At 43.9% G+C, this 20,284-nt stretch overlaps 1 protein-coding gene across 1 annotated transcript; it reads left to right on the top strand.

Moving 5' to 3' along the window:
* Positions 1 to 1,918: 1,918 nt before the first annotated feature.
* Positions 1,919 to 18,904, top strand: SLC22A7 (solute carrier family 22 member 7; the record flags this gene model as incomplete). The annotated part of the gene is made up of 10 exons (XM_084514790.1): positions 1,919 to 2,296; positions 4,971 to 5,074; positions 9,914 to 10,068; positions 11,511 to 11,679; positions 13,463 to 13,580; positions 16,626 to 16,735; positions 16,823 to 17,037; positions 17,547 to 17,655; positions 18,447 to 18,653; positions 18,841 to 18,904. 10 exons carry the CDS (start codon positions 1,919 to 1,921, stop codon positions 18,902 to 18,904), a joined length of 1,629 nt encoding a protein of 542 aa, XP_084370916.1.
* Between the last annotated feature and the right edge of the window lie 1,380 nt (positions 18,905 to 20,284).

Here is a 20,284-nt window from a genome sequence, read left to right as displayed (position 1 = left end):
TCTTCCTTCTCTACCAATAGTTGGCCTTCTAAAAAGGAGAAGAAAGACTGCTGAAAAAATAAAATCTATATAGAGAGATGTGAGGTAAAATGCCAAATCTTCTTTCCAGGTTCTTACGTGAGCAGTCAGCCTGTTCTCACTGCTGCCAGGCAGGTCCAAGCCATTTCAGGCAGGTCCTGGGTCTAATCAACCAAGTGGTAGGGCATAGCCATGGCATTTGTACACATGGTGATCATTAACTGTATCTGGTGACTGGTTAAATGAACGTGTTTGGGTTAGAGAAGAACAGCAGTAAAATAATGTATGTTTTTAGCAATTGCACTATGAATAGGAGAGCCCCAGGAGTTGCAGCGCAATGAACTGTAACCTCATTTCTGACGAGGAGGCTAGGCCTGCTTTGTAGTTTAAATATGCAAGAGCATATCGACGAGAGTTCCTGTTCCTTGCTCTTGGAAGACCAGTGGTGAAGAAAAACAATTTGCCCTTTAGTTCCTTCAGCTTAAACTGTAACTCTGGAGGGACGGTGCTGTTGGGTGCCCCGGCTCCATTCCTCCTTGCTTCCCCCACGCTCACCCCAGGATAAGCACTGAAATGCTTTGTGGCAAAGACTGGGTCAGCATGTTAGTTAAACATGGATGGCCAGGAATGCTGCTGAGACAACCAAAGATCTCCTCAGGTCACAGCGTGGTGTCCTTTGCCTTATAAACTTTGAGGGAAGGGTCCTGGAGGCTCCTCAATAGAGAGTCAGGGTAAAGCCCCCTCTCCCACTGATCCCAGTTTAACCTGTCCTGATCCCACCCCTTTTCCAAAGCCTGCTCAGTAGTGGGGCAGGGAGCTGCATCTATTTTGTCTTCAAGTGCCAGTGATCCTCCATCCAGATCTCTGCTGGCCGTGGAAGAGATTGTGCAGCTCCTTGTAATTTTGGCAGGCCTGGGGCACCTGGAGCTGCTGGATTTCTTTTTATTTCTGGCTCATGAACCATGTTGTATGTGTGTGAAGCAAGCTGTGCCAGCTGTTACTGCATCTTCCCAGCTGCTGCATTTTCTAGGCATTGTTTCTATAATTCTAAAAAAAAAAAAAGTCACCTCTGGCTGAGTAAAGAGCCCCTGTTCCTGGTTAAGAACATATGAGGAGTGGAAAACTCAAATTAAAGACCCATCTCTTCAAAGAACCCATTTCTGGTGGTGAAGGAAGAAATGTGGTGCAAGGCCTGTGTGGTGGTGGCAGCAGTACCTCTGGTCCTGTCAAGGGCTGTAGGTCCCTCACTTTTGGGCTGTTGCACTGGTCCCCATCCAATTGGTCTCTATCTGGAGACCGATCTTTTATCTCTTATCTCTTCTGGATATCCTCTCACCTCTCCATACTCCCTGCTCCCATGAGGTCATGACTTGAGACAAGCCATGCTAAAAACACACAGCTGATGCACAGCAAGCAGGCTTTGGTGCCCACAGACACAGTGAGTCACCCCTGGTCTCCTGGGGACCTAATTCATGTGCAGCTGGGCCAGCTGGTGATCAGCTCACGAGGCAGAGTTTATTGCAGTGCCTGAGAGGCAGGCAGTGTGTGGCACCCCCAAACCATAAATCATGGCTATTCCCACAGCCTCCTTTCCTAATGTGGATCTCCCTCTCAAAAACCACAATGGGAAGAAAGGGCTCTAAAAAGAGAAGGTGCCTTGTGCTGGGTCCACTTGAAATGGATGTGCTGTGTGCACACAGGATGATTTCGTTGGCTTTACCCCAAATGGACAGTTTTACTGTGACTTTTGACAACCTTTCAGTGAGGTCTCAAAGTCCAAGGGAGTGGCTGTATGAAAAGCCATGGGAAGCTGAGCTCCAAAGACAGAGACCGCTTCTCAAGCTCATGTTGCTGCTCCTTGGTACATAGCTACTCTGAATGAGCAAACTCCGTAGAAAAGATGAAATTTGAAGATCTCTTGCTGGAAATTGGTGGCTTTGGCAGATTCCAGATTTTGATTTTGTTTGTACTATGCCTCGCAAGAATCAACCTTCCCATGCATTTTCTGCTGCACAGCTTTCTTGCTGCTACCCCCTCTCATCACTGTGCAATTCCACACCAAGAGGCATTTGTGAACCTCACCATGGAGGAAATTCTGCTCATCAGCATCCCCCGGGAGCCTGATGGCACCTTCAGGTCCTGTGAGATGTTCTCACAGCCTCAGTTTCACCTGCTTCTCAATTCTTCTCTGCAACCAGAAAACGACTCCGTCATCCAGAACTGCCAGCATGGATGGGTCTATGACCACTCACAGTTCACCTCCACCATCTCTACCCAGGTAACCCCTGGTCTGTGATCTAGATGAAAATGAAATCAGCTTTGAGAAGTAGATGGAGAGATGTTAGGTGCACCAAATCAAAAGGGAATCTTTGAATTTTAACCAGTGGAAGTTACTTGTTTAGTGAAGATGACCTGGGATGGGGAAGCTCTCTGAAGTTCAGTTAGTCATCAACATTTCTCATAACAAGCATCTTGATTTCTTTGGGTGATAGAGAGTGGTGCTGTGGGGAGGAGAGACACATCAGATTTTCTCTGCTTGGGCCATGTGGAATTTGCACAAGATTACAACTATAAGGATTTCATCTTAGCCCATGACTTACTTTCATGATTCTCCTAACACTTCGTTACTTGTCTTCCTCTGTCTGCCTCTCCTCCCTGATCTCCTGCTTCCCCTTCTTCTCCCAGAGATCATACTGCCTCTCTTACTGTCCCCCCTTGTCTTATCTCTGCCCCTTTGGCATAGCTTTGGTGTTTCACATTTGTTGAGCATGTAGCCTAGCTGGGAAGATGAACAGGACAGACGGAGAAATGAGGCAGAGGAGTAGCATGCTCACCATGCCACACAGCCACTGACTGGAAAGTGCTTGAGCTCATGGGGCACCCTGGGGATGAGGCAGCCAGCAGGCATGGGGCTGGTAGGGATGGATAGGCCAGGTGCACATAGGATATGGAGAACAAAATTCAAGGCTCTCCCAGATCAGAGTCCAAAAGAAGTAGGGTTTGTGGCGAGGCAAGGATGATGCTTCAGGAGCAAGATGGTGATCAGCTCACAGCAGGCACTCAGCAGACCAGGGATAAGCCCCCTGGAGACACTGAGGACATCACCCAGCCCAGTACCAGCTCCATCCTCATGCTAGCAGAGGAGGTTCAGCAGCCATAGAGTGGAGATCCCATGGCAAAAGGTTGGATGAACCTGGCCTTGATGGGAAGGCAGGGAATCCTGGTAGCAGGTGCCCATCATCCCCATCAGTAGAGTGAGGGCTTTGCTGCATCACCCCTTCTGAAAAGCTGTTGACTCCCAGTGTCCTTATCCCCCTGGAAAACATTTCACAAGTTTAGGAGTCCATCAGTCCAACTACCAGCAGTGTTTCTCGCCATCAGCCAAGAAATGTGCTCTCAAAGGGCCTCCTGCTGAGGTGCAGCACTCTGGCCAGGCATAACCTTGAGCCTGCCCAAGGTCCCTGCCCATCAAACATTAACCACCAGCCTTTTGAAATGCTCTGCTAGGGCTGACAGTGATACCTCTGGGTATTAATACTTTACTTGCAGGCTGTGGTTTTCTTTCCTTGAAAGGCAACCCAAAGCATGGTAGATCTGAGGGGACATTTGGTCAGACAGAAGGCCGATGGATCCTAACCTAGAGCCAATGCCTCCTCCCTACCACCCACCACCTCCAGTTTTAGCAGGCACTGAGGTGAGATGGGCACCAGGTCTGCATCTGATTTCTACACTGTTTCAGGGAGAAAGGTGTAAAGCACCCTTGGAGGAAAAGGCAGGAAAGGTGCTCAGCAGCAGAGGTGCTGGGCTCAGAGCCTCGTGACACCACATTCAAGGTGCAGTGGCCTCGGGCCATGTTCAAAGGGCCACGGCCTCCTCTGGAGTCTTGTGCTTGCAGCCAGAAAGGTTGCTCAAGGTCTGGCCAGCTCTGTCAGAGACACTGCAAGGCTGGGTTGATGATTAAGTTTAGTTTTATCAAGTTACACTCATATGGAAAATTAACTCTGCAGCTTGGCCACAACATTCTGTAATGATTAGCGACATTTGCACCTCCAAGAAAGTAAAATGATGCTCATTAACTGAGTTAAACAGAATGCCTAGACCACTCTCTTCATAAGAAATCAGTAAGTTAGCCTCAGGAGCTAGTGTTGAGTCCAACTCCTCCTCTGCCTTCTTTCTACCCTGCACAGACAACTTTGAGGAAATTGACCAGGGCAACAGTAACTGGATATCAGCACACATGGAATCATAGAATGATCTAGGTTGGAAAAGACCTTCAAGATCATCAAGCCCAAACATCAGCACAACCTACTGAGTCCCATCACTAAACCATGTTTCTTAGTGCTATGTCCGCACGTCTCTCAAAATACCTCCAGGATAGGGACTCCACCACTGCCCTGGGCAGCCTGTTATAATACCTGAACATCTTCTCCATGAAGAAATTCTTAGTGTCCAATCTAAAATTCCCCTGGTGCAACTTGAGACCATTTCCTTGGATCCTATCACATCCTAAGGTCACTGCAGTGTGGCACCCTGCAGATGTCCATCTGGCCAGGTCTGTCCCCGAAGCATCAGGAGTATGATGGAGAAGCTAGCAGAGAAATGCAACAAGGCAGGTTGAGAACAGCTATCACAAGGGTCAGGAGAGAAAAAAAGGGATCTCTTCATGATGGAGGGGTACCCAGGGAAGCTTTCTGATGCTCAGCAAGTGTCCACAGAGAGGTTGTCACAGTGGGGCTTAACAGCTGGAAGCCTCTGAGCTTTGTAGGTTGCCATTTTACATTTTTCAGGACTCTGGCACTGTCCTATCAGCTGCTCCATGCACAATTCTACATATCAAACAGATTTGGCTAATATGAATTGGAACAGGAGATAGCTATCACTGGAGGGAAAAGGTCAGAATGGAGACAGAAGCTGAACTGGGCACTAAGTGTCATTTTGGACTTGTGTTTCAGTGGGACCTCGTCTGTGAGCAGCGTGGACTGAACCAGGCAACTGCCACCTTCTTCTTCATTGGCGTCACAATCGGGGCCGTGGTGTTTGGATACCTTTCAGACAGGTTTGACCCCTTTCAGGCTGTTCCTTCAGGGCTTCAATTTCAATGAAAAGGCCTTCACAAACCAGTGATGTGCAAAAGGCAACCATAGGGGCAGAGAAAGGAGAGAACACAATCACAAAGGGAGAATTCAGCCTTTCACATGAAAACTGGAGTAAAGCCATAACTGAGGAGCAATGCAGGGGCTAAATGCTGAGTGATGGCCAAGAACTGATTCATGGGGCAGCCAGTTAGGAGCCCACCAGAGAAGCAGCTCTCTGGCCATAGTTAGGAGTAAGGTGCACTGCAACAATAACATTGACCCACAACATTGGGGTCAGCATCACTGTAGGAACAGTAGAAACTAAAAATATCCACTGTCTATGGGACCTATTTTAGGAAAAATAGATGCCTAAAAAGGAGAAAGCTGGTTAAAACAAACAAAGAAACAAACAAAAAAGTTAAATCATTGCAAGTTATCTGGAAATTGTCTAAGTCACACAGGGGTCAAAGTAAATGCATGCCATGTCTGAAACAGATTTTCAAGAAAGAAAAAAAAATGACTTGTCATTACAAGAGAAGCAGGTAAAAGAGGTTGCTATAAGCAGGGAGGCTTTCCTTGAGGAAGAGCTAGGGCAATGCCTTGATGAGGAAAATAGGAACAAATCTGCTCTCTCTTGTTAAATGTTAGAATGTGATAATGTAAACTTGAAAAAAAGTCTGAGTAACAACCTAGAAAGGTCATAAATTAAGAAATTAAGTATTTTTGCAAATAGCAGAAGCAGGAAACCTACCAGGGAATACGCAGAGCAAGCAAGCAAGCAGGATGTGCCATTCAGTCTACACTATTCAATATTTAATGTCTGAGCTTCCTGTGCAGGAAACTATTTGATTCCTTCCCAGCTTCTTTCCTCTGGGAGTAAACAAGCATTAGGGTGAAGCAGGCTACAAGATCACTGTATAGCAGAGGGAAACCGGCTTCCCAGTACGAAGCTCCCAGTTACTTCTGTATCTTTGATATCTTTGCTTATATCTGTATATTTCTGTGAGGACTCAAGACATCCAGCTGGCCTTCAGTGTGTCTTGACTTTGTGTCTAAAAAGGCTTGATAGCACTTTTGGAGGTGAAAAAAAAAAAACAGAATTGTGAAAAGAAGTTAGACAAATTAAGGCAGAGAAGAGCTTTATGTTAGAACAAAATGAAAAATAAACTGTTTTGTTTGTTTGTTTGTGTTTTGAAAGTGGATTGTAGGGGGAAAGAGCCAGTCGATGATTAAGTGATAAAAGGAGCAACAACAGGGCTGTGGGGTGAGACATAACTGAGTTCGTGCTCACAGAGAGGGAACACACAGCAACAGGTGTTGGAGCTGGAGCCTTCTCAAGAGAAGACCTGCCTTGAAATGAGCTGGTAGAAGAAGGCATGGAGAAAATTCACACAATGAACGATAGTAAACTGCCAGGACCAGGGAGTGGTCATCCCACAGTCCTACAGGACCCTTAGGATGGAAAAACTGAAATATTGTTGGCATTGTGTGACCTCCACAGCAGAGGACTAGGAAGGTATGATGTATCGAATCAGTTTTTAAACCAGTCCCCAAGAAAGATCTTGGGAACCAGCAGCCAGGCAGCCTGGCATCTAGCTATATTGGGCAAATTGGCTCAGAAACTGTACTGAACAACTGAGCCAGTGGCCACATGACTTTTTTCTCTTTTGCATAAGATTCATACTTTACAAGCAGGCTGTATTTCTTTGAAGATGCTAACAGATACGTGAACAAAGAAGATATCATCTACTTGGATTTCAAGAAGTTTCCTTACAAAAGGCTTCTAAAGAAACTGAGCTGCCCTGCAGTAAGAAAGAAGGTCCCTGCTTGGCTAAATAATTGATCAAAAGCTGGGAAAGAGAAGAGAGGTGTAAGTGTTCAGTTGTCACAATGAAGGAACACCTCTGGGGACCTGATAATTGGATATGTGTGCTTTTCAGCATTTTTCTAAATGATCTGGAAAAGGAGAAAGCAGGGAGGTGAGGCTGAGAGACCAAGCTGGGCAAGACAACCTCTGAGCATGGAGAACTGCAGAAGGATCTTACAAAGCCCAGTGAGTGGATGGGAGCATTAGAAGACAATTTCAGGGTAGATTAATATTAAAAAAAAATAAATAAATTATAATTTCACATGTAAAATAGAGGCCTCTGAGCTGACCACAGCTGCTCAGGAGCAAGACTTTGGGGATATGATAGAAAGCTTCAGGCAAACATCTTCTCAGCAATGTGTAGTGGCTGGGGAAGCAAATTTAAAAGTAAGAATTATCAGGAAAGGAATAGAAAGTTAAAGAGAACGTCACCATGCAGAAACATGCATATGTATGGTGGTCCTGAATCCTGAATACCATGTGTAGTTTTGATTTCCTTCTCCCCATCTCTAAAGGTTATAGTAGAAGTTGAGAAAATTTGAAGAAGGCAACAAAAAAGACTAAGTTTTGGCTTGACTTCCAATTAGTCAGACAGGGTAAAGTGGCAGGTAAAGAGGGTTTGATATGTGCTTGTGAGCAGCCCTGAGCAGAGCTGACTGCACTGCCCTGCTGAGCTACCTGGGCACAGGCCCTGCAGGAGAGCAGGTCACATCAGGGGATGGTGCTGGGAGCAGGGCACCCAGTAAATTTGCAGGAAATTTGGCAGACCCTTTTTCCTGTATCAAGTGGGAAGGGTCCTTACCTTGCTCAGCTTTTCTTCTGTTTGGCTCTTCACACATTCTTGGTGTGGGGTTGAGCCAAAACTCCTAAGCAAGCTCAGAGTTTAAGCATGTTTGTGCCCTGATTTGCCTCCCCTGAAGGTGGTTTGCCAGGAGCTGCTGGTGGAAGGACAAATATAGTATTGGCTCCAGAAGCACCAGGGAAGGGGCCTGGGACTGACAGAGTGGGGATGGGAAAGAAGAGGAGAAGTTATGAAAGAGCAGGTCATGCTACATCCCATAAACCACAGCAAATGTATCGAGCACTTCGTGTTGGTTCCCCATGGCACTCCAGATACAGCAACCAGTCTCCAGTCACAGACTGTTTTTGGAAATCCTACTATTCTGAATCAGTCGGAACTTTCTGGTCATCCATTTGACTTCTCCCCCAGTGAATTTCCACAGGCTATGAGCATTATCTTTACAAAAGCCATGCTGATTCTTGCACTATTTGCTTATCTGCATGTCTAAGAGTTCTTTTATCATTATTTTTATCCATTTTATCAGTATCAATGCTAGATCTGTTAAACCCCAGATGTCATGCCCCACACCTTTGTAAGACACCATAAAAGCTGATGTCCCCTTAGCAACCTTCATTTTCTCTAACAGAGAAGAGGTCCCACTTGCCCTAATCATAATGCAGTTATTTCATCTCTAGTGCTTTGGGGTGAAAATCTGGCATTTTGCTACACTCATGGTTCATTTTGTTCTAAGATCCTACAGACACTTGCATGTGAGAACACCTCTGCTGTCAATTTTTACCCTGCTAAACCCTCCAAGCACCTTTACTGTGAACATACATATGCAAAAATAAAAAATAAAAAAATCTGTTATTGCCTGCTCTTTTCCAAACACTCCTTTTATGCCTTGTCCTTGTACCTCACTGTCTGTGTGATGCTTTGGCAGACTTCCAGATTGGGATATTTGTGAAAATGGCTTTTTTATTCTTTTTTATGCTTGCACAGTTTGCTCCTTTTATTATATTTTCCACATTTAATCATTCAGAGGTTGCTCTTTTCCAAATCTTTCTCTCTGAAGACAGTTTTAACCGCATTATTTCTAGCAGCCTTCCTGTAGCCTGCAGTTTAATCCTGCCAGCTTCCCTCTGGTTTCCTTAGCAGGTGGCATGCATTTGCTGAGAGAGTCTAGTAATGGATCCATAAATAGCTGCCTTGTGCCCTGCAGGGAATTTTATGTTTTGATATGCTTCTTGCTGCATTTTTGAGGTATACCTTAATTTCAGAAATGTACCTTCTTTCCTAAGCAGTTACACTTTTGGAAACTGGATCCAGTTTAGGTGGTTTTCTGGATGTTTGCTGCTCTGATCCAGCTGCATTACAATGGCTTTTGCAGACTGGATCTGTTTACATTTCAAAGCAGATCCAGCAAACTGCCTAGGCCAATGCCACAAGTCATTTCTTCTACAGTAGATTCATTAACTAGCTGCTGCATGAAGGCACCTGTGATAACTCTTAAGAATGTTTTTGTGGCATTGTGTCCCAGCACATAATTTTCCCCCAACAGGGTAATGGTCTTTGCCACCATCCTTATCAGGTGGCCACTAGGAGAATGTCAGAATCAGGCCAGGGTTTCAGTCCCTATAGACTGAATGTTACCCATTGACATAAATGTAATTTAATTTATTTTTTAAATTTCTATTATTTTTTTTAATTTTTTTAATTTTCACAGTGCTCTCCCCCTCCTCTTCCTTGGGACCAGGAGCAGCATCTGGTTCAAAGGGGATGATGGAAAGAGGAGGAGTGGGGACAGCTGTTGGAAGGTGTGGGCTGTGCCAACAACATGAATTTTCAATCTGGCATCTCTTCTTTTCATGGTGCTGTTGAATGGGGAGCCCAATATATGTATATACATATATTTTTGATAATTGTTGCTCTGTCCATTTGCAAGACTTGTGCCTGGTGCTCAGAGGGCAGGCTGACTGTCTGTAGGGGATCACATTACTGCAGCACTGTCTATATCCAGAGCAGTTTCCCCCACTCTGAGGCATCATGTAGTCTTTGCAGAGCAGGTGATATTTTCACTGACCTCCTCGAGTCTCTCATTTCGCCACTTCAAACCCTTCTCCTGGACCAGGTTTCCATCCTGTAAGTAACCCACGACTGTGCTTGTGGCAGGTTCGGTCGGAAATCCATGCTCATGCTGTCGCTTGTGTTCTCTGTCATATTCGGGATGCTGAGCGCCGCCTCCGTCTCCTACAGCATGCTGGCCATCACACGGACCCTCACCGGGATGGCCCTGAGCGGCCTCTCCCTGATTGTATTGCCTCTGGGTAAGTGTGGGAGGTTTGGAGGTTTGCAGGGACTTGTGCAGCATGCAGGCACGATTTCAGCATGGGCAGCCAAAAGAACAACCCTCTTGGGAAGATCCAAGCATTACAATTTAGTCCAGTTAATGCTTTAGCAGTCTCGTCAAAATATAACAACCACTTATTAGTACTTCTGTTCCAGCATTAACACTTATAATCCATGCTGCCCAATTCCTGTTAAGCATCATTAGCCGTGCAGAGAAAGCCATAGACAAATTATTGTCCCTTATTCTCTGATACAGGGTTCTCAGCCTTCAAACACAATTAGGAAAATTCATCCGTGTGCCATGTCCTCAGCAGGAGCAGGATGGTGTGTCATTCGCAGGGTGTTTCTTCCTCCCCAGTCTTGAATTTGCAGCAATTGTTTTCATTATGTTCCTGACCCATATTTTTAGAAAGGACAGGAGAAAGAACCAAAAAATAAAGTAAAAATAAAAAATAAAATAAAATAAAATAAAATAAAATAAAATAAAATAAAATAAAATAAAATAAAATAAAATAAAATAAAATAAAATAAAATAAAATAAAATAATATATATATGTATATATTTAATCACTCAAAGCTAGACAAAACTGAAGCCAGAGACTTTAATTACTTTGATAATTAAAACAAGCTTCAAACTCCAAGCTACCCAGCAGAGCATAGGATGACTTTATAGCTACAGTTAGGACATACTAGGCAAGAGTCACTGTACTGTAGAGCAAGCTAAAGGTGCAGCAAAAATTTCCAGAATTTTTGCAGATACAGCCAAAATCAAGTTAAAAAGGCTTCAGGAGTGGACAAGGCCACACAAGACATTACATGTCCCAAGGCCTGCTATGGGAAGGACATTTATGATTGATGCTGTAGCAAGATGTCAGGATCTCAGGATCTTTAGAGGAAAATGGGCTTTTAGTTCACACGCAGAAACAAGGAGACCACCATTTGTTCTGGTTTTATATGTGCATTAGTATATGCTCTCCATGAAGGTGTATTCAGCTTAATATATTTTTTAATCTGGAATAATGTGTGGGCAGAGAAACTAGGAAATAGGAAACTAGGAAACTAGGCAGACAAAATACAGCTGAATAGTAAGGAAAAAAAAAAAGAGTTTGATGAAGAAGACCACTTGAATGCTACTGAACAGGATAAAAATGTATCATCTAAGGGGTTTTAGCACCATTTTTTTTATTACTGTATATCCAGTATTTCTTCTAAGGTTTTACTTTAGTTGCCTACAGCTTTGTGGGAGGTTAAGCATTGTGGATGAACGTTTAAAATGTGCAAAATGTCGGCCAAGCAGCAGAATTCTCCTGGAGGAAAAGACCAGGGACATTGTCTCACTTTGCACTTCTTACAAAGTCCCACAGACCCTTCCCAGGAGAAGTCCTGTGTGTCCCCGCTGAACGCTGCCTCCCTCTTGCAGGGATGGAGTGGGTGGACATAGAGCACCGCACCTTCTCTGGGGTCCTGACCAGCATCTTCTGGAGCATCGGGAACATGCTGCTGGCCTTGATAGCCTACATGGTGAGAGAATGGCACTGGCTCTTAGTCGCCGTAACAGGACCTTGTCTTCTGAGCATTATCTACCTGTGGTGAGTGCTGCGCCCTGCAGCCTGCGGGCTGTGGTTTGCTTCCCCGGCCCTGTGAGCATGTCAAATATCACAGTGCTGGCCCTGGAATAGCAGGCCTTGAAAACTGAAGTGGCTTGGGTTTCATCTCTCCTCACCTCTGCCAAGGTCAGGAGCCAAGGGTGCACCATGGCTTTGGGAACATCGAGGAGGTAGGACTGAGGCTGAGGCCAGGCATAGGTCTTTACATTTCCCATGGCCATTCTCAGATGTGTGAGCATCCTAACTGGTCAAATACCTCAGCTTTCTGTGGGCTATTTCCCACCTGTAACTTTAAGGAATATCTGACAGCTCTTAAACCTCACAATGGAGAGATGGTCTATTTAATCAAATAAATTATTTTTCCTTCTTCTTTTTTTTTTTTCCTTTCACATAGCAAGACTGACTAAAATATACAGCTGATTCACTGATACTGTAGTGTGAAGTATGTTAGATTAGTTTATTCAAAGACACAAAACAGTTCTTTGCATGAGCAACTCCATTTCCTAGGTGGACAGATGTCCCTTGTTGAAATCAGCAGAGATATTCCCACAACTGCATAGATCTACCAACAAATAATACTAATGAAAAAGGGGATAGAAACTGATGCTGTTGTTAAACAATGGCTCAAAAATAGATGTAGCCTTTCACCAGTGATTAATGGTTTCTGGCAGAGTGTATCATCTGGTATTTTGCTGATCAAGTACAACACAAAAATATGTGTTCCGCTGGCGTTTTAGTTTAAGGTTTTTTGCTCTTTTTCGAGGACAACTAGCTGTAAAAAAATGAATCCTGAGAAATGTTGAAATTCATATAAATACATTTTGACCCACCCTTTGAAGGATAACTTTCCTTTTTTTCTCTCTCTCTCTTTTGTTAATGCCTTTTATGGAGATGAGTTCTCCAACAAAATATACTGTAGTCTGATCAAAATTCAAGCACCCAAGAAGTCAGTGATTGTCGGATAATTTAAAGTCCATGGAGTATGGAATCAAAATCAAATTTAGCCCATTCCATGGATATTGTTGATATGGCACCACAACTCAGTTGAGACATTAGACAACCAAATGACATAATATACTCTGGAGATAGTGACAAGGAGTGCAAAATGCTATTTTTCATTCTTTATATTTGCCAAAATATTAAAAGGTTATGGGAAGGAGTTGAAAACTTTCCAGAAGTCCAGTTCTGTAAATGTTTTTTCTCCACACATCCTTTTTCATCTACTGATTGACTAGATTGAATAGTTTATTAGTTTTACTATTGCCTGACTTGGGGCACATAAATCACAAAGAGCTTATAGGGAACCGGTCACAGATCACTCCTCTGGAAGACCCCATTGAGAGATTCTGACAAATATGTGATCTCAGTAAACATCTTACTTACATATTTCTTCAAGCTTTTAATTTCTGTGTTTAGAGACACCCACCTGGTTTTGCCCAGAAGCTGCAAAAAAGCAAGCAGAGAAGCAGTGGCAGATTAGGGAATGAGTATTGCTTTAATGCTCACCGTCCATCCTGATGGTGAAGCAGCAGAAGTTGGGTCTCTCTTCTGCGAGGAATACGTGGCCCATATTGCCAAAATTTCTGTGGCAGAGTGTCAGGAAAGGATAAGCTCTTCCATTATTTCCGTAAGAGCAGAATAGCATGCATGTGTAAAGACAGTGTCCTTCTCACAGAGAAGATCCCCTGTCTTTGGCCAGGGCCATGTATGTGGGGTGGAAAACACGGAGTGCCAACAGGAATGATGTCTTCTCTCCTCGCACCAGGTGGGTCCCAGAGTCTGCCCGGTGGCTCATAGCCAACGGCAAAGTGAAACAAGCTCACAAGCACCTGCTTAGATGTGCAAGAATGAATGGGATGAAAGACTTCGCTCTCTCACCAGAGGTGAGAAACTGAAGATCCAGACACATATCCTTCCTCTTCCATTTCCTCTTTCTCTCTGTTTTAATTCTATTTTATACCTGAAGCAATGCTCACAGCCTGCAATGTGATCCACAAGGTGCCATAGTCCATTTTACTCTAGAAAGCACTTATACCCACTGCTAAAGAGAAAACATCAGCTCAGCTCACATAAAGACATATTAACAGCATGTAGTTAGTATATTTATTGCACTCAAGGTACTCTATGCAGTGATATCCAAAAATATAAAGGCTAGTCCACCTTAGGCTGGAGAAATAATCTTGTATTTACTGTACATGAGCAACTGGAAGATTGTTGGCTGTGCTGAAGTCAGAGCTCATGAAAATCCTTCACAGCCAGGCTTGGGTGGCTGCACATCTGTCACCTCTGAATGATTAGTTCCACATGATTTAAGTCTTGACCTTCTCAAGAGTGACAAAGCTCAGCTGTGAAATCCAGTGGGTACAGAAGTTTGTGGCTCATTAAGCGCTGATATTTTCTTTAATGTCCTCTGCTTTTTCTCTTACCAAAGGAGGAAGATGGGAAACCCCTGGCACAAGTACACGAGCCTTGTGTTTTGCCATCACGGTCCAGATATGCACACAGTGCTCCAGCATCCCCATCAGCCTCTTATCCTGGCCACTATGCCATTTTTAAATAGCAGTTTCTTAATATTTTTTTAAGAGGTGATTAGCCTCTTTGATTTACAATAGACATATGTTGTTTAATCGTGTGACAAACAATGAGTTTAGGTTGTGGCAGACAGGAGCTGAGTGTGACTCTTCCTTGCCTTTAATCAAGCCAGTAGCTCTGACTAAATGTGTAAAAATAACAAGTTACAACCTCATTCATTCAGCTTTGGCTTATGACTCTGTATTTCAGAGTGCAGCATCACCAGGAAGGACAAGGGACTGTACCCTCAAACTACTCTTAGGGTTAGGAAATGTAGCTGGGGCTTCCCCGCTATCATAGCCTTGCACCAGGTCACACTGGACCATGACCACTGGACCTTAATCAATAAAGGTTTGCAGTTGTGACACCTTGCTGGATTTATGAGGTTTATAGAGACATGCCTGTTTTCTCATCTGTATCCAAACATGCAAACAACAGAGGACTGCCTGATTTAAGATTGCTTGATTGATTTGACCATGCTTCAGTGTGTTTTGATGGCTTATCATGATAACAACTGATTTTCCTTATTCAGAAGACTTTGATTCTGAGAGACATATAAATCTCCTGATAACTGCACATTACATTACTGATGTGCTCTCTACTGATGTGCTCTCATATTTAATAGCACTGCCTTATAGAACTCATTAAGCAATTTCCCAGTGTGATTTTTTTTTCAGTGTGAAAAGTTTTGTCACTCTTCCAAAAACTGCAAAGAATGAAAGTCTCATAGTATGCAACTAAACATAAAATCTTAGCTCTTGAACATGCTGTTACTTACAGCTATCCTCCTTCTTTTCCTAACATTATTTCATTCTGTACAATTCTTTTAAACCAGGGAGCTCTTTGAGCTGGGATTTCTCTTTTATTAGATATTTCCAAGCCCCCAGCCCCCCTAACTGTTCAGGACTGTGTTAACTGTAGGTGATGCTGAAAGCCTGCAGACTCCCTCACCCTCTTCCTCCCCAGCTATCACTGAACCATGTGCTTTTAAAATTTCTTGGGGATTCTTGCTGTTCTGGCTCTCCCAGTTGTCCTTCCACATGCTAGTAAATCTGGCCAACAATATGTAGTAGAAGATGTCTTCCATATTAATGTCCTATATTACCCAGTTAAATAGCAAATCATGCAACTTAAAGAGAGGACTGACTGCCATCAGGGTTACTTGAATCTCACATTGAAATTCTCAGCATTGCAGAAGTGGTCTGCTATCAGTGCTATAATTCATCCTTGGCATCTGGATGAAAAGATTTATTATTTGCCTCTGAAAAAAAGGCAAAAGTAGAAAAAAAAAAAAAAAAAGTAGAAAAGGGAAAGAAAGAAAGTGGGTATACTGAAATAAAAGGAAAACGTGGGTTCAGCAAACCATTAGACAATGTGTGAAAGGATTATCCAAGGTTGCTGAATAGAATGACAGCTCATCTCGTTCAGAGTCCCTGAACTGCTGGAGGCAGTGGCATTTTGGGGAGGATATCTCTATGTGCTTGCCCTGCTCTCTGTAGGCTCCACTGCAGGGTGCTGTTGGAGACAAGGCCCTGGAAATGACCCTCAGGCCCAAGACATTGCAGCACCTCTTTATACATCCAGCCAAGTTGCAGGTTCCCAGCATAAATCTGTGGCTGTGATTAACTCTTTAAGCAAAAGCTTTGTTGTAGGCTTTGCTTTCTCTGAAGAGAATATTGATCTGAGAATACGCCACTAGTTAACCAAATTCTCTCCTCAAGGTTTCCTTAAAATTTTCGAATTTTAAAAGCCTTACCCCACATTGGCTGATGATTCTTGAGCATGGTGAAGCAAAGCCACATTGACATCTCTCCCAAGGTTAGGTGTCCACATCATAGCTGTCTGCAGTCTCCTTTAGAGCCTTGCAATCTAATGAACAGAGTTGATGGAGTTTAGCATGCGATTCTTCTGACCAAATGCAGTTACTTGATGAAGAGGGATATAAAAATAATCGTACTTACATAAATGTGAGAAAAAAGCATACAGTTCACTGTTAGCTCCTGCCTGAGACCTGACTCCATGGAAGGCAACTACTTGGGGAATGGGGTGGAACTGGCCAATGCTGACTTTGCTAACATCACAATCTGCTGCAAGCCTTGTTGCCATGTGGGGTATGCAGGTAAGAAGGGATGAATAGGTGAAAAAGACGTCTAAATTGGTAGACAATCTATTAAATATTCTATGAAGACATGCCTCTGATAATATATGTCCAGAGAATTGTTCTGCAATAGGAATGTATGGAAAACTCAATGTGGTGATAGAGCTGGAAAAGATGAGGCTCCAGTCTCTCAAGAGTTTCATGTCTGGATCCTGAATGTACAGCATCTGAACTGTTTTCTTCTTTCTACCTCTCCCAGGCCCTCAGAACGATCACAACAGACAAAAAGCCAGGAGAGAGTTACTCCTACATCAGCTTGTTCAGGACACCAGTCCTGAGGAAGATTTCTCTGTGTTCTGGGGCAGTGTGGTAAGCAGTGTCACTTTGCATAGGGGATTTATCCTGTACTTGCCCAGATGGTTTTCCCTAATTCCCATCTCCACACACTCCTTGCAGGTTTGGTGTTGCCTTCTCTTACTACGGCATGAGCATGAAACTAACTGGCTTTGGGCTCAACATGTATCTCTCCCAGTTTGTCTTTGGCATCATTGAGATTCCAGCCAAGATAATCGTGTACGTGCTGGTGAATCGAATTGGACGACGGCAGAGTCAGGCATGGTCACTCATCCTGACTGGACTATGCATAGGAGCCAACATCATCATTCCCAAACGTGAGATGCTCTTCTGCTGTACACACCACTTGCTAAAGGGGAGGTTTCCATTCCATGCAATGCTAGAGAGGGAGAACCATACATCTTGTCTGCAGGCAACTCTGTATACAGATGCCCTCCATCTTCAAGGGTGACAGTGGGACAAGGCTGCTAATATGGGCTAGCCCATATATCTGGTGGCAAAAGGTGGTCTCCAGTCCCTGTGAAGTGGCTACAGAGGGTCCAGTTATGACGAGGTTAAGTGTCTTTATTACAGACAATGTCCAACGGGAAATGTTGGGACCTATCCTTTCATCAGTTCAGCTTCCACTCAGGATAACAGTCACCAAACTTTCAGACTTTGATTCAGACCTTGGATGCACTACCTCTAGGGCTAGGAAGCTTCCTTTTCATTTATTTATTTATTTATTTTTGTAAGAGCATTGAAGATTTGTTCCTTTTGCACAAGAAGCCTTTTCCTAGCTGTTGCTCTTCAACCATTGTCATAAATGTCTTTTCTTTCTTCCCAGCCTTCACTTCCTTACGCTCTGTAGTAGCCACTACGGGCAAAGGTCTCTCAGAAGCTGCATTCACCACTGTCTTCTTGTACACCTCTGAGCTCTACCCCACTGTCCTGAGGTAAGAGATGCCACTGCCTGGGCGCACATCTAGACCCTCAGTGGGAATGTCACCCCTTGGTCTTTGGCATCAACACAGCAAAAGATGCTGTTGGCTAGACTGCAGGACTGAAGCAGCAGGTTCTAGGGATTACACATCATACTCCTGAGAAAGGGGCAGGGCAGGTGGGTTATGTGGACAGGGAAATGTATTGAAAGGTCAGGACTATTTTGTGTGGGCACATTTTTGAACTCAAGGGATCTGCACGCAGTAAAGTCTTAGCTCCCTGTGATAATCTGTCAGTAACTGCTAAAAGACCCAGGAAGTAATAATTTGAAATATCAATTTTTATAAGGGACACATATTACAACATGAGTGGTAGCCTTTGATAGCCTTCTGGACATCAGATGATACTAAAGCAGGGATTAACTAGCCTTTCAGGAGGAAAAAGCCAGTTTATATGAAATATCCAGGTACTGGAGACATAAAATTAGGTGCAGTACCAGCATGGTTTGGGATGTAGCTAAGACTGGTGGAGGAAATCTTCTGTTTCTTGTGGAGGTTTCTGTTTGTTTTGTGAAAATCTGAGGGAAAAAAAAAATACAACGCATGGATTACTGCATGGATCATGGTTTATTTCACCTGTTTCTACCCAGAGTAGAGGACTACCCCTATAGTCCTCTGTCTTTCACTGGTCTGTTTTTTGTGGGAATGGTGCATACTTGAACCAGAGTTTGCAAGGTCTGGTATGAAAGAAGCACCCATATCTTTCTTGTGGTGGTCTCCATCACCATGGTCCCCTACCTTTCCAGGCAGAATGGGATGGGATACACGTCCTTCGTGGCACGCCTCGGCGGGGCTTTGGCTCCACTCGTATTCCTGCTGGATGAGGTGTGGAGGTCTCTGCCCGAGGTGACGTACTGCGGCGTGGCAGTGTGCTGCGGCTCGGTGGCCTTCCTGCTCCCGGAGACACTCAATGTGCGCCTGCCTGAAGGCATCGAGGACGTCGAGAAGACACAGTGAGTCAGCTCCATCCTGCCCTGCACGTGGAGTCTGATGAGAGGGGCACGGAGATGTCCCACTCTGCTGCCTCTAATTCCCCATCCATGGGTGGCAGCAGATCAAGGGACAGCCCAGCAGGGATCGGGACTGTTAGGCTTCTTGGTCTTCTGTCCATCAGCCTAAATGTGCCTTCTTTTCTTCCAGGGTGAAAGAGCCACTACATACCAGTGCCCCTGAGGGCATGCCGTTACAGTCTCTTCTGAAGTGAGGGACTCTGTGGGATAGCCACAGACACTGTGTAGGACTCCAAAACTGAGCCACACTCTGACCTGCCAACTAAAGAGCCTTCACTATCCTCCTCGTCTCTCTCTGCAGGGAATTGAGGCTGAGGGTATATAAGGAAGGAGGTGGATCATGAAACCAGCTGGAGGGAGCTAACCCCTCTCTGTAGTGTGGCCAGGAGCAAGAACACTCAGGTCTAATAGGGTCTGGACATGCAAGGACCCTGTGCTTAGCTCTTCCAGTCTCTGGCCTTGATGGACTAGCAGCACCTTTCAGATTACTGCACAGCCTTCCAGAAACTACAGTCCATTGGTTTACAAGCCACAAGAAAACAGCAATAAAAAACACTGAGTGTGAATTGTACAAAAATAATAATATAAATAATGTCCAAAAAAAAAATAATTATCATCTGAAATAAATCTAACTGGATGGTGGATAAACCATAAATTGTAGCTACAAATATTTCTTGAATTTGGAAGTGGTCTGGAGATTTTCCACACTGAGGGTCAAAGCTAGCAAAAAGTACATGCAGTAATTCCACTGAGAATGGGATAATTCCAAGCATTTGTCCCAAATACACAAAGAAGTTTTTTTTTTCAGATTATTTACATCTAGTGTATATGTGATATCCATTAAGAAAAAAAAAAAAATCATTACAGGAACTTTTGAATGTAATATTGAGTAATTCAGTAACGGATTTCATTCTGCTTATTGATCTAACACATTGATCTTAAGTTTAGGAAATGCCTTTGCATCTTGCACTTCTGCAAATAACAGAGACAAGGCACCAACTATAAATCTGGAACCCTGACAAAGAGCAGCTTTCTAAATTGGGAAGAGAGAATGGCCTCAGCATCTGAGTCCCAGACACACCATGATTCCCGGGGCTTTGATGTATTTTAAGCTAAGCCACGCACAGGTCTATTAGGATAACACAAACCAACGGCGTATCCGAAAACAGATGAGGAGCCCCATCAAATTCTAGGTCGAAGAGCGCCTCCTAGTAGAAACAAGCTGCATGGCAAAATTTCGTTCACTTTTGCTTTAAGCTAACAAAAGGAAAGCAAACCTCATCCTCAGAGTGAGACATATAATTTTGTGTATTATTTACGCCTCAAAGATTGGGTGAAATAACCATCCAAAATCCCTGAAAGAAAGAGCAATTCCCTATGTACTGCCTTGTCTTCACCAGAGGCAGATCATCGCTCTTATATCAGCAAGTTACAACACCCTGACATTAATAACAGATCATAATATTCTTTCAGAAGTGCCATATGCAGAATACTTGTTTGAGATCCTTTTCAGAGTATTGCCCTAGCTACAGCAAGTATCTGAGGGAGATACCCCAAGGTGCTTTTGCAATGAA

This window comes from Aythya ferina, assembly GCF_964211825.1.
Source record: "Aythya ferina genome assembly, chromosome: 3".
NCBI lineage: Eukaryota > Metazoa > Chordata > Aves > Anseriformes > Anatidae > Aythya > Aythya ferina.
This window is presented reverse-complemented; position numbering and strand designations above follow the sequence as displayed.